Source organism: Hoplias malabaricus, chromosome 1, assembly GCF_029633855.1.
Source record: "Hoplias malabaricus isolate fHopMal1 chromosome 1, fHopMal1.hap1, whole genome shotgun sequence".
Taxonomy (NCBI): Eukaryota; Metazoa; Chordata; class Actinopteri; order Characiformes; family Erythrinidae; genus Hoplias; species Hoplias malabaricus.
In genome coordinates, this window is record NC_089800.1 from 48372480 (window position 1) to 48385689 (window position 13210).

Sequence of the window (13210 nt, forward strand, 5' to 3'; positions counted from 1 at the left end):
AGTGTAGTAAAGTCTGCATTATCAGAACAAGCCCCTGTTAAATTACCATTTACATTTACCTCAACAGCATTTAGCACATTCTCTTGTTAGAATAACATAAAAATGTACTTTGTCATCTACTCAGAGAGCTCATTATGGCCAGTACGAATAGGTTAAAGTACAAATAAAGTCACTGCTAAATGCAGGACTCAAAAAAGAAAGAGTTTAATTTTCAGTCTGCACTTGTAAGACAGCAAGGGACTCTGAGGTTTCAATAGCCAGTGGAATGTGTTCTACCACCTGGGAACCAAAACGGAGAAGACAATGCTTGGCTTAATGGTTGAGGCTGCCCAGCTTGATGTAGGCATTTAAACACTACATATGTTTATTAAGTGTTTGGGAATTTAATATGAGCAGTCAAACTACTTACAGAAAGATATGGTTTGTTCCACAAGAACTTGTTGGAGATTCAGCACTGGACAGCTCCCTTTGCTCACAGCTTTCAATGCATGGGTTGATTTCTCTTGAGAGATTCCACACCGAGGCCTGGACGGCAGAAGAGCACTGAGGCAACCTCTTGCATTAACCCATCACATGGCCCACAGTTTTGTACTGTTTCTCCAGCTCTCTCTAGATGCAAGGACATATTGCTTTAGGGGTTTGAATGCATTCAGTTGGGTCACATCCCATCTCAGAGGTATTGGGTGGAGCTTAACAACTCCAAGCTACACATGTCCTCTGTTTACACTTATCTAGCCAACTCTGGGCAGTGGGCATGTGTTGAGCAGGTGCTCTGCTTTACCCCCACACTCCCAAAACACTTCGGTGACCACAGCAGTGAGTGTGGGTGATTGTGTTGGAAATTGTGAGTGAAAGGGTGAGTGTCCTGAGATGGAACTGTGCAGCTCTGGACTCAGGGTGACTCTGATCAGGATGAAGCAGTTACGGGAGATGGCTGAATGAATGAATGTAGTAGTGAATGAATATCTGTCCCTGTGTGTGCTACTACTTTCAGCACTGGACAGCTCCCTCTGCCCTCAGTCAAACCGGAGTGTCACGCTGAACCCCTCCCATTGCTCACATGGTCTCTCTGAGTGCGTGGGTAAGTGCGAACAGTTTAAAACGATCAATAACTCTGAATAGTGGGGTTATCGATTAGGTTAAGCTGCTCTGGTCGAATACGCTGTGGAATGAAAGCCCCCACCACCACACCTCCCCTGCGGGCTCGTGCACGCTTTCGTCAAGACGTTCTACGCAACCTGTGCTCAGCTCGTCAAACATGTCAAACGCGCGCGCGGTTGTTGTTGTCTCCATCCCTCGCGCCGCGGAGGGCGACGGGGTGGAGTGCGGTTTTCAGAGATGGGCGCAAGAAGCAGAAGGCACGTAATTCACGGGTTACTTTGAATGCACCGGCGTGTTTTTTTTTTCCTTCTACATATTCCTTCTTCACTCTGCGCCCGTTTGAGTGACAGGACGAGGATCGTCGTCTAGTAATAGGCCTGTATGCATGAATGGGGCGTGCGTGTGTGTATACGCGTGTGCGTGCGTGTGCGAGAGTGTATGTAGATTGGCGGCGGAGGGGCTGGGGGTGGTATATCAAAGACGATACGTCACTGAGAGTCGCGCGGATTGGTTGCCTTGCTTTTTTTGCTCCTCGCTCAGCTCAGATTTTTCGCGAGCGCGAGAGAGGAGGACCAGCGGGCGCGTGCCGGCGGATCCGTGGCAGGTAAAGCACCCCGCGTTCCCTCTCATTAATACATAATATTTCATATTAATAAGAACGGGGCTGTGGGGGGGAGGGAGGGTGTGAGGGAGGGGGACGGCGCGGTGGTCCCCTGCGTCAGACCCGCTGCGGTTTGGAGAATTCGCGCAACGAGGTGTGCATGCCGCAGTTCGGAACTTCAGAGTTCCATTTGCATTATAAAAGGAGGAGGAGGGGGGGGTCCCATAAGAGCAGGTCTGTCTCGAGGGGGGCTCTCTGTTCTGTTCTTGAATTCTTTTTTGAGTGCGTTGTTTCTGCGCGGGGAACTTCACTGAACCTTTTTCCAAGATTTTTTTTTCGCATTAGAGATTATGGGTGGGGGATTGGGGTGGTCTACGATGGGGGTATATTTCACACTCTGTAACCTTCAGTGAGGAAAGTAGCCTAGAAGAGATCACCTCTGTTAGTGTGGAGGAATTATTCTCATGTGGAACCCCTCTCAGTGCAGTGTAAGCAGCGCGGGAGACCCCCCTACCTCTACACAGCCCACCACCTTCCCTCACATTGGGTTCTCTGGCTCTGTTTCAGGCTGAATCCAGGCTCTCCCCGACGCTAGAGGAATGACTGCATCCTAAAGGACATCCACCATCCGCCGCCGCTCCCCTCGCTTCTCCTCCGGCTTGGTTCGTGGTGGGGAGGGGGGCGTCTACGACCAGCCCTCGCTTGTTCGTGCTTCTCTTGGAGGGAGTACTCGAAGCAAGCCCACCAACCCCGCGGACTAAATGAGCGCCAGGACCTCCGCAGACAGACTGGCGGTGGCCGTGCCGCCCTGCGGCTCCAACGGCACGGCGTGGCCGGAGGAGGCGTGCATGGCGCGGGTGGAACAACTCTTCCAGGCGCTCTCCTCCACCGTGGTGCTCTTCGTGCTGGTGGCGATGATCGCCGCCGTCATCTCCGTCTCCCTCACCACCTTCCACTTCCACAAGCGCAAGATGAAGAAGCGCAAGATGCAGCGCGCGCAGGAGGAGTACGAGCGCGACAGCCGCAGCCCCCGAGCGGCAGCCGCCAAAGGGAAACCCGCGCTGAGGCAGTGCGTGGTGGAGCGAGCCGGGGGTCCCCAGCGAGCCAAGGGCGAGGACCTGGCTCCCGTGGTCTGCCCCGTCGTCCCTAAGGAGGAGGAAGCCGCGGACAGCACGAGACACCAGACGCAGACCCCGGACGAGCACTCGCTTCAAGCCGTGGCCGTGTCCTGATCAGACCACGCGAGAACGCTTTTGGCAGAGACACTGTAAATATGTGCCATGTGTAATGTATACTACACTCAGTAGGGGGTGGGTGGCGGGGGTGTGTTGGGGTGGGGGTGGTGGTCGGGGAAGGGGGTCGTCTCTACACGCATGAGGAGCGAGGAGATGTGGTCAGGAGGAGCCCCTCAAAGCAAGGACAGGGAATAATACATAGAAAAGGAACGGATGCATCCTTCAAGCGCATCGGTCTGTAGTGGTCTACAGGGAGGTGGTGGGGGAGGGGGGGTACTCACTGTCCGCGCTGATGTCCCTGCTCCGTCCACGTTAATGAGCTCCGCCGAGATGCAGGGCTAATTGTGGTGGGCTCGTGCTGATGAAAGATCTTTGGGAATACCGATCTTTGGGAAGATCAGCCATAACATTAAAACCACCCCCTTGTTTCTGCATCTACTGTCCATTTGGTCAGCTCCACTGATCATACAGGTGCAGTATGTAGTTCTACAAATAAAGACTAGTCCACATGTTGCTCTGCATCAATGAATAGGACCCACACAGGACCACCAACCACGACGAGCTTGCTTCCATCATCCTGTGTCCACCAATGAAGGACCAGAAGATGACCAACACAAACCATGCAGCCACAGATCAGTTATGGTCTCTTATCTAACACAGTGGACAGTGAGTGGACACAGTTTAAAAACTCCAGGATCACTGCTGTGTCTGATCCACTCATACCATGCAGTGCAACACACATGAACACACCTCCACCCGCTGAGAATGATCCACCACCCGAATCATGCCTGCTCTGTGATGATCTTGTGGGGGTCCTGACCATTGGAGAACAGAGTAATATGGATCTTTTTAAAAAAGTATGCAGAGCAATGGGTGGACCCTACTGTTTAACTGTAGACTGTAATGTTCATCTGCACTGACTCTAGAAACAAAGAGGTGGCTTTAATGTTTTGACTGCTTTGTGTAAAGTGTGATGCAAAAGTCAGAGACCACCGTTCATCCCTTTAGTTTCCAATTAAAGGTTATACTTTTCTCAGAAAATGTCTTAGAAGACGCATATAGATGGGAATCCTAACCACTGTAGCCCTTCAAGGCCATCACAATGCCATAAACAGCAGAGCGTTATTTGAAGGACAAGAGAAAATCAACCACTTTCAGCTTAGAGCTGCAAGAGTCCTTCGATGTGAGAAGCCTGGGTCTGAAAGAACGTGTCACACTAAGGAGGCCTCAACATCACAGAATGTGTGTGGGATTATGCAGATCACGAGAAGCAGAAGGTCCAACCAAGTTGTAGCCCTGGACGCTATGACAGAGGTAAAGGTGGACACATGAATACACTGACCGTTTGCTTCTGTGTCCCAGTCCTTGTGTTTTCAGTGACCGTAGACTTGCATTTAATGACCACTGCAACTGGATATTACATATACAAGGGGTGGTCTCTGAATTTTGCACAATGCCAAACATATATGTAGAGCATATTTAAGTCAGGTATAGGCCGCTGTAATGTAGAGGAGGAGCGTCTTGTCAGTGTTGTGCAGCAGCTTGGACGCTGTCCACTACTTTAGTGCTGAAATAAGGACTAACATGAACTGCTCTTCTTCTTCTTCATGTAGGACCCTCCTTCCTTCCCTCCCTCCCTCCCACCACTTTTCATAGCCTTCACCACCAGTTTCACCCCCTCTGTTGCCAAAAACAGAGAACATGGCATCCTGCGTGTCAGTATTAGCCGAAACCCCTTCCTTATGTCCATGTCCAGTGCATTAAGCTATTTCAAGGTTTCTCTTGTAACTGAAAGCCTTGCGAGAATGAGGATGGGGAGGCGGGGGGTGTGTGTGTGTGGGGGGGGCATGAATAAGCGTGCAAGTTTAACACCCCCTTAAATCCCACCTTTATCCGCAGTTAACGTGAGATTACAGTTGCTAGCAGCTACTAGTGGTAGTTTAGCCTATTTAGCATATTCTTGTTTTTGGCCACCACGCCACGTATATCAGCTGTATCATTAAAGCCTCCTCATTGTCACTACACTCTTTGTTCGTTTGATCAGCTCCACTGCCATTGCAGGTGGACTTTGTAATTATACAGTAATTGAGTGTTGCTCTGCATACTTTCTTAGCCCTCTTTTACCCTGTCCTTTAATAGTAATAGTCAGGACCATTTCAAGACCAACATAGAGCAGATATGACTTGAGTGGTGTATCAATCTCAGCGCTGCAGTGGTGTTGTTTTGTGTGGGTTGTGCTGGTACGAGCGGCTCAGACACAGCAGTGCTCCTTCGAGTTTTTAAACCACCCAGTGTCACCACCACATTGAGAATCATCCACCAACCAAAAATACCCAGCCGGCAGCATCCTGTGAGCATTGATCAAGCACTAGAGGACTACCAAGAGCTACTGTCTCTGCCTTTACATCTACAAAGTGGGTCAACGAGGAAGGTGTGTCTAACAGGGTGGACAGTGATTAGACAGTGTTTAAAAACTCAAGCAGCCCTGCTGTGTCTGATCCACTCATATCAGCGCAACACACACTAACACGGCACTACCACCAAGTCAGTTTCTGAGATGAGATTGATCCACCACCGAAATCGTACCTGCTCTGTGGGGTCCTGACCACTGAAGAACAGGGTGAAAGAGGGCTAACATGTATCCTGAGAAACAGATTGACTACAGTCTGTAATTGTAGAATTACAGAGTGCAGCTTTATGGCCAGAAGCTGACAAAAAGGAACAATGAGTGTATAAAAACATGGCTTTAATATTATGGCTGTACGATAATATGTATATCCAGAAACATATATCTCCATATGTTTGCAGTAGGCAAATTAATTTATTAGGATTTCTGGACCATTTTTAAGCCACACATCAAATAATGTAGAGAAAATTCAGACCTGTTCAAATGGAGATACATGTTTTTTGGGGGAAAGCGATGATGAATAAATATTTTTGCCGTTTTATATCTATCTATCTCCTGAGGCATTTCAGTTCTGCGTTTAAGCTTTACAGATTTTCCGCTTTGTTTTTGCACTTCTGCTGAGGATTCCTCCTCTCAGGCTAACCATTAGCTCTTTGATTATGAAGTTATAATATTTAGAAGTGTCATTTATAATCTATAGTGAATAAAAGATTTCAAAACGAACCCTTTTCCCCTGTATTTCCTTGACGCTGTGTTGAACTGAGCATTAAGGAGACCCCATCTTTACTGATGACCCCATCCTCTGAACGGGTTCTTTTCATTTCCTTTCCTCTCTCTTTTTTGAATGACCAATAAAGAGTGGTGCGAATGGGTGTGTGTCCTCATTGAAATTCTACACAGGGGCTGGTTATCATAGCACGCGTGTCACGGTGCTGACGTTCAGAGCGGCGTATGAGGGAAGCAAGGGCACGAGGATTCCAGCTGCTCAGGCTTATGCAACTCTGTCCAGTTCCATTTCCCGTCCAACATCACAGAAGAGTGCAGTCTTTTCTGCTGAGAGTCTGAGAGTTCTGCTCTGGGGCTTTTGCACTAACAGCTAAGAATGAGGATGGTGTGAAGGAATGTGGGGAAACAATGTTCACATCTCACTGTTTAAATGTCAGTTTGTGGACGCCAAGCTTCTTCCCTTTGTGGTTGAACACATTCATTTCTGATACATAGTGTAAAAAAAAAATCACTCCTACATTTAACACTAACTCTAATTTTAACCACAAGCCTAATCTTAATCCTAAACATAACCCTTACCATAGCCCTTAGCTTAACACTAGACCTAATCTTAACCCTAAACCTGACCATAAACATAAACCTAGTAAATTCTAGCACCAAGTTTAATCCTAAATCTAAATATCACCATGTCAAGACAGAGCTAAAAAATGTTGTGTCTTTTTGTACGTGTCAGTACTGTTGGCACTGTTCATTTTCACTGTATCTTTACTAATCTGTGGCTCCAGACCCTAAACAGGATGAAATGGATAAAGAGAATGAGTGAATACATAAATGAGTGAATGAATTAATGAATAAACAATCAATCTTATGTGAATTTTTACTTACATTGTATTGCTCCCAGTTTGCTGTTTAGCTCATATACGATGAAGATAGAAATTGCTTGCTAGTACTTGAACCAATTTATGCTCCATGGAGTGGATCCCGACAGCAGCAGCAGCTACGAATGAAATATGCTGGGAAAGAACCTCTGGTACATCAGGGACACTAGTTTCCTTTGGCTGTCCATCTGAGCTTATTGTGAAAGAGAGTTCTTTTGCATTAGAAAACATCCCAGTACGTCTTAGAAGACCACAGCAGAATACTGTCAGTCATAAAGAAAACTGTTCAACCGATCAACAATTCAAATGATCAAAGCCCGTACCAGAATAAGAAACATAACCCAGCATGACCACAGAGGGCTTGATGATGTCATAGCCGATGTCAGGAATGGGGTAATGGCTGGTGTGATGTACTCAGATCGGATCAAAAGCCTCAAAACTGTGGACGGTTGACAAGTACAGAGTTATTCAGGTCAACATGTCCTTTACTGCCCAAGCCAGAGCCCCACTGAGCTTTCAGTCACTTAAGAGAAGACATAATAAAAAAAAAAATTCTAAAAGTTTTGCAGGGTGGAGCTCTGTAGCCGGGATGCAAACATAACACAGACATTGCAATGTTTTTAAGGCTGTGTAAAGTTCAGAATTTAGTCTGTAACTATCTTAATCTAATTAAGTTTTTAATTTAAAGGAATTATGATCCCCACATGGTTCACCATACAGATCTGAGACTGTGAGGCTAGCTGTAACCGAGTGTGGGGTTGGATATAATAGTCGTTAAATCTAGACAAAGCACTCTATGTTAATTATATAAATAAATATGATTAGGGGCAAATGGGGTTCACAATTTTTAAACAAAAATCTAATGATGTTTTTAACATAGAGTGATATAATATTTTATGTTATTAGCATGATATCTCAAGTTATTACGTTGTGCCCTGCTTTGTCGTTGTCTCTGGCTGTATCGAAATTGTGTAGTACACACTAATACTATACAGAAAATATCCTACAGTATATTTACTGACCTTGAAAGTGTGTTTGGCACAGAAAATGTTAACATACTGCATATGTTTCTTACTAACAGGACCTGACAAACTGTTGCTATGACAACACACTTCACACCAAGCTGGAGCTGCAATGCTGTCTGACACTTTTTTCAAGGCTGAAACTCAAATATCTCCCTCCACACTGTGTAGTGTACAGTGTGTGTCATAAAACAATAGTGCATTGTATGTCAGGTGCTACAACTATTATTATAAACTGTTATTATATTTAGTTTATTAGTAGTAGTAGTTTTATAATCTGTGAAACGCACTATGTAGGGAATAGGACACTATTTGGTAGAGTCAGAATTTTCCAGGTGTGAGAGGCCTATGCTGTTTGCCGTTGGATTGTGGGACAAAAGTGTATCATTGTGATATCATTCTCATACTGAAAAACAGGCAGGTTCTGAGTATGCACTGTGGGTTTTTTTATTATACCAATGTTTGACGCTTCTATCTATACTTCATACAACATACTCAAACACTTAGAATTATTATAAAGTGCGCAATTTGGATGCACCTTCTGTTTCTAATCCCTACACCCACCCATACTGATATCCTTCCATTCTGACCATGTTTTTGGTTTTTGTTTTGGTCCCTTGCACTGGCCTTGCTCCATTCATCTCCACCCTCTGTGCCTTGTTTGTTGTGATGTCTTTTTATTGAGCTCATTTTTGCCCTCTTTGTGTTTGTATGTGCGCTTAGTCCTTGATCATTCTACCATTTGTTGCTAGGCTTTGGAAGTGTTGTGGGTTGCTGTAAGGTACCTGAAAGATGCAGTGATAATGAACAGAAGCCAGAGTCAAAACCTTTTTCATGTCAGCTACTATTATTGTTAATTACTTCAGGACATGCATTTGTGTGAGCCTCATTTGTGTCATACTTGACCCACTTAAACTGACCTTGGAATCATGAGGCTGTAGGGACCTGAGGGCTACTCTAATTATTGTGATTCTATCCAGGCTTTGCATCTCTTCAGTTATGTTTCTAGGAATACAGATATGCCCTTTCCCACTGGTAAAGCTAAGTTTACATTTTGGGTACATAGCTGTGTCTGAAAGACAAGAGGGTCCATTTACAATTGTGCAAAACTTATAGGCACATGAGAAAATGAGATTTAAAAAGCTGTTTATCTGAACTGTGAGTTAATTTTCTCATTAAGCCTCATTGAACTAATGAACAGAAGTGACATTCAAGTCATACTTGACCCACTTTGACTATAGTAGATGTGTTGTGAGCTAGTATGAAGAGCAAAGTTTGTTTCCAGGTATTCTCCTTGATAGTATGGATTTATGCGATCAACACATTATATTTGAATGATTTTTTTTATTATTAATTGTAAATGTATATTATTTTACACAAGAATCACACTTGCTGAGAAGGTAAACTATTTTAAATAATCATAATCTTAGGTTCCTGAGACTTTGGCACAGTACTGTTGTCAGGACGGACTGAGAGACAGATACAGACAAACCTAGAAAGGGAGAGCTAAACAAAGACCTAGACAGGATGCTAAACAGACAAACCAAATGAGAACACGAAGCACATGGAAGAAACAGACAGACCAGACAGATATACACAGAGAAGTGAACCAAATCAAGGAACAAACGAGACAGACAAGCAAATTTAGAATGTCCAACAAAGAGGCACTAAGACAAGGGAACTTAAATACACACCACAGACAAGGAACACCTGGGACAGATAACGAGAGGGCAGGACTACAGAGGAGGCACAACGAGAGGGTGGAGCTAAGGCGGGACTAAGGCAGAGACATGAACCAAAAAGAAACAGAATCATGTGCAAGAGCACATGGCTGGGAAAACAGACATGACTGGACCAGTTTCTACTTTTGGTGAACTAGAGTGTTTCTGTACAATCTGTGCACAACTCTATTTTTCTGACACTGCAGCTCAGTAAAAATAACCCAACAAAGTGACCCAGTGGACACAACCCAGAACAGAACAGAACAGAGAAGCCCAGCAGATTTTAGGGTGTGGTGAGGAAAATGTAAGGTTCTTATCAAATATGATCGCTCGCCAACCTTTGAAAGCCTCCACGCGTCTCAGAAACACCTCTGCAGACAGTGATTTGGAGGCACTTAGGGAGTGAGATGGTTTTACTGGCCGCTCTGATTAGGGAGCCCATTAAAAGAGCGAGTAATTCAGTAAGCAGGAGTTCGAGGAAAAGCACTTTGCCGCCCACTACTGTAATGTATGGCTGTCAGAGCTGATATGTTGGCAGATGGTCCTCCACAGCCCACATGTTCCCTGAGAGAGAGAGAGAGAGAGAGAGAGAGAGAGAGCAGCTGTGTTGATAACACTCGGCTGCTGACACATGCTACCTGCTCTGAGAGCTGTGGGCTGAGAGAGTTGTTACATTGTGTGTGGAATGCGTTGCTCATGACTGTGGCAGCCCACACACAATGAGAGAGGGAGGTAAATGTGGTCTTATGTGCAGAAGTTTTGGCGAGGTCAGGTATCTCCTATTCCCATCAGCCACAGCTGCATGAAAAGAAAGGCACAAAACCTGTGAGCAATTTGATGACAGAAACCTCTGAGGCATTCAGTCCCATGAATACTCCCAGGCCTCAGCCACTATTGTTACCACTGCGCTTGCTGGAGATCGCTCCAGTTCAGCAATTAGCCTTTCCACAGGGATGGAGGGATGATCATTATCTGATTTGTGAAGGGTAATTGGATTTGTCTTGGACAGGCACATTAGACGGCTCACAGACCCTGCTCTACGGCCGTGTCCTCACCTACACCCATCCTATCAGTATGCGAAACACGTCTATGTCCATAGTAGAAAGGTTGGACATTAACAGTGAGGTCAGTGTATGTCCCTGAGTTGAGTATTTGATATGAGTGCAAGTTAATGCTGGAGTTGTTTAATGTGTTTTAAAATAAGTTTTAGTTATATTTTGTGAAATATTCTTTAAACAAAATAGCAATCAGTAAATGCTCTGATGAAATAAATAAAAAAAACTTATTTTGTGTATAAGACACAAGACCTACAGATGTATTAAGAACATAAAATTGGGCAGCACGGTGGTGCAGCAGGTAGTGTCGCAGTCACACAGCTCCAGGGGCCTGGAGGTTGTGGATTCGATTCCCGCTCCGGGTAACTGTCCAGTAGTTTGGTGTGTTCTCCCCATGTCCTCATGGGTTTCCTCCAGGTGCTCCTGTTTCCTCCCACAGTCCAAAAACACACATTGGTAGGTGGATTGGCGACTCAAAATTTAACAGCAGCCGCTCCCCCAGGTCCTAGTGTGCCCAGAGAGAAAACCTTTGTTGAAACTGAAAGAATTTGGGGGGGCTAAAGAGCATTTAGCTACAGCCCCCCTAAAACAGGTCTAATAATGTCCATGCATAGAGAGTAGGAAGATATTTGAGATTCAGCCCTAGTGTTTTGGAGGTGTTACAGAGTGACATAGACATTGTAAGTTCCTGTTTAAGCGAATGGCTTTAGAAGGAGGGAAAAGTGTGTGTGTGTGTGTGTGTGTGTGTGTATTTTTCCTGGTTTTTACAAAATTAACTACCCCAGTTTTAACTCAGAGCCAGCTCTTGTAAGTGAACGATGAGAGCCGGTTCCCGTCTAAGACCGAGCCGTTTTTTTCTAAGGCTTGTCGTTCAACCAATCAGAGAACAACAAGCAAGCTCCAACCCTCCAACCCTCCAAGCTGAGACACTTGGTTTTCCTTAATGCCAATCTGCCTTCCAAAAAATAGTTGAAGAAAATGTTAAATCAGTTAAATGTTTGTTGACAGTTGTGGTTGTTTTAATCACTACCGTTGAATGCTGCTGTTTTGCACTTTGCAGAGTATTTGTTTATTTTATTACCCAGAAATGGATGATTATTTAATTTAATAAGTAAATAAATAAATTTAATAATTTTGTAATACCTACCTTTTGGGTTACATTGGCTATATTTCAGAGTTTACAAGTGATTTTTTATTAAGGTGTTTAAATAAAAATCCAGTTATTTATACAATTGAATGTGTGAGTGCAATCAGTGAGTTATTACAAGACAGCCATAAAAAAATTGGCCATTGTAACGCTATTTATTATTTTTAATATTGATCAATAATATGTTGTCCATATAGTTATGTAAAATGTAGGTAATATTGTTCTGTACCCGTGGAAATAAGTGATAAAACAAAGAGCCATTTAGGAGCCGAAAGAGCCGGCTCTTCATGAAGAGCTCAGCCAAAAGAGCCGGCTCCTCAAAAAGAGCCAAAATTCCCATCACTAGCGTACTGGAGTAAATAGAGCACAGTTTCAAATCAAAGCTTCTAAACAGAAATGGAATCCCTGAATTATTTGTAAACGTTGTTGTTCATATAAAATCCATATTATTGAGCCATCTAGAAAAAATACAGTATACAAAGAAAAGTAAAATTAATAAATAATCCCTTCTGAGGCACCAATGAGCATCTTTTGTCTGGTATTTCTTAACAGTGCACCAAACAGTGGATTCTGGCTTAATTTTCTGCCACTCTCTTGAATTGATTTTTTCAGTTTTTCTGTCTTCCATGGGGCCTGCTTTACTGGCTCTGACATTTCTTTGGTTTTTGTTTTGAAAGGCAAAAGTAACAGCCTCCAAATGCAAATGCCACATCTAAATTCAATTCTAGACCTTTTGGTAGCCTTCTTGTAGAAGAATTAATGATACAGTGACACACTGCTGGCCAGGAATCAACTAGGAAGCCAATGTTCCAGTCGACTGAGAGGAAATGGAGTCTATGTCAACACCTTACATGGAAAACTGTGCAAACTTGCTGAGTTCGTGAGGAATGTAACTCTAAAGCAGCAGAGGGATTCTGGCTATTTAAGGAGTTAAATAAGTTTTCAGAGAATGTCCTGCCATGCAGTTCTTTACAGCACTCCCTCTTTAGCCACTTATATTATCATATAATTACATCTTTCTCAAGGCTGTCTAAGGACGTTCCACAGTTCAGAATGTGAGGGCTCTCAGAAAATCGCTGTCGCCCTTCAGAAGGACAGAGTCCCTTAGTTACACACATTTACTGAAAAGGCTGGTCAGACTTGGATGGTGATTCATTATATAGGGGACAATGAGTCAAACCACGTGGGAAACCAAGGAGGTCATAGCTATTAAATGAAAAAGTTTTAGCTAGACACAAAAAACAAGAAATAAACAAGAAATAAAGACAGCTGTCACACCATGAACTCTCATCTGCTAGTGCAGGGGTAATTCATTAA

At 44.2% G+C, this 13210-nt stretch overlaps 1 protein-coding gene across 1 annotated transcript; it reads left to right on the plus strand.

Annotated features, from left to right (window-relative positions):
- Window positions 1-1660: 1660 nt before the first annotated feature.
- Window positions 1661-2991, plus strand: si:dkey-35i13.1 (uncharacterized protein C11orf87 homolog). Its single transcript, XM_066673399.1, has 2 exons — window positions 1661-1705; window positions 2270-2991. The coding sequence occupies exon 2, from the start codon at window positions 2464-2466 to the stop codon at window positions 2932-2934; it is 471 nt and encodes a 156-aa protein (XP_066529496.1). The 5' UTR covers window positions 1661-1705; window positions 2270-2463; the 3' UTR covers window positions 2935-2991.
- The last annotated feature ends 10219 nt before the right edge of the window (window positions 2992-13210 follow it).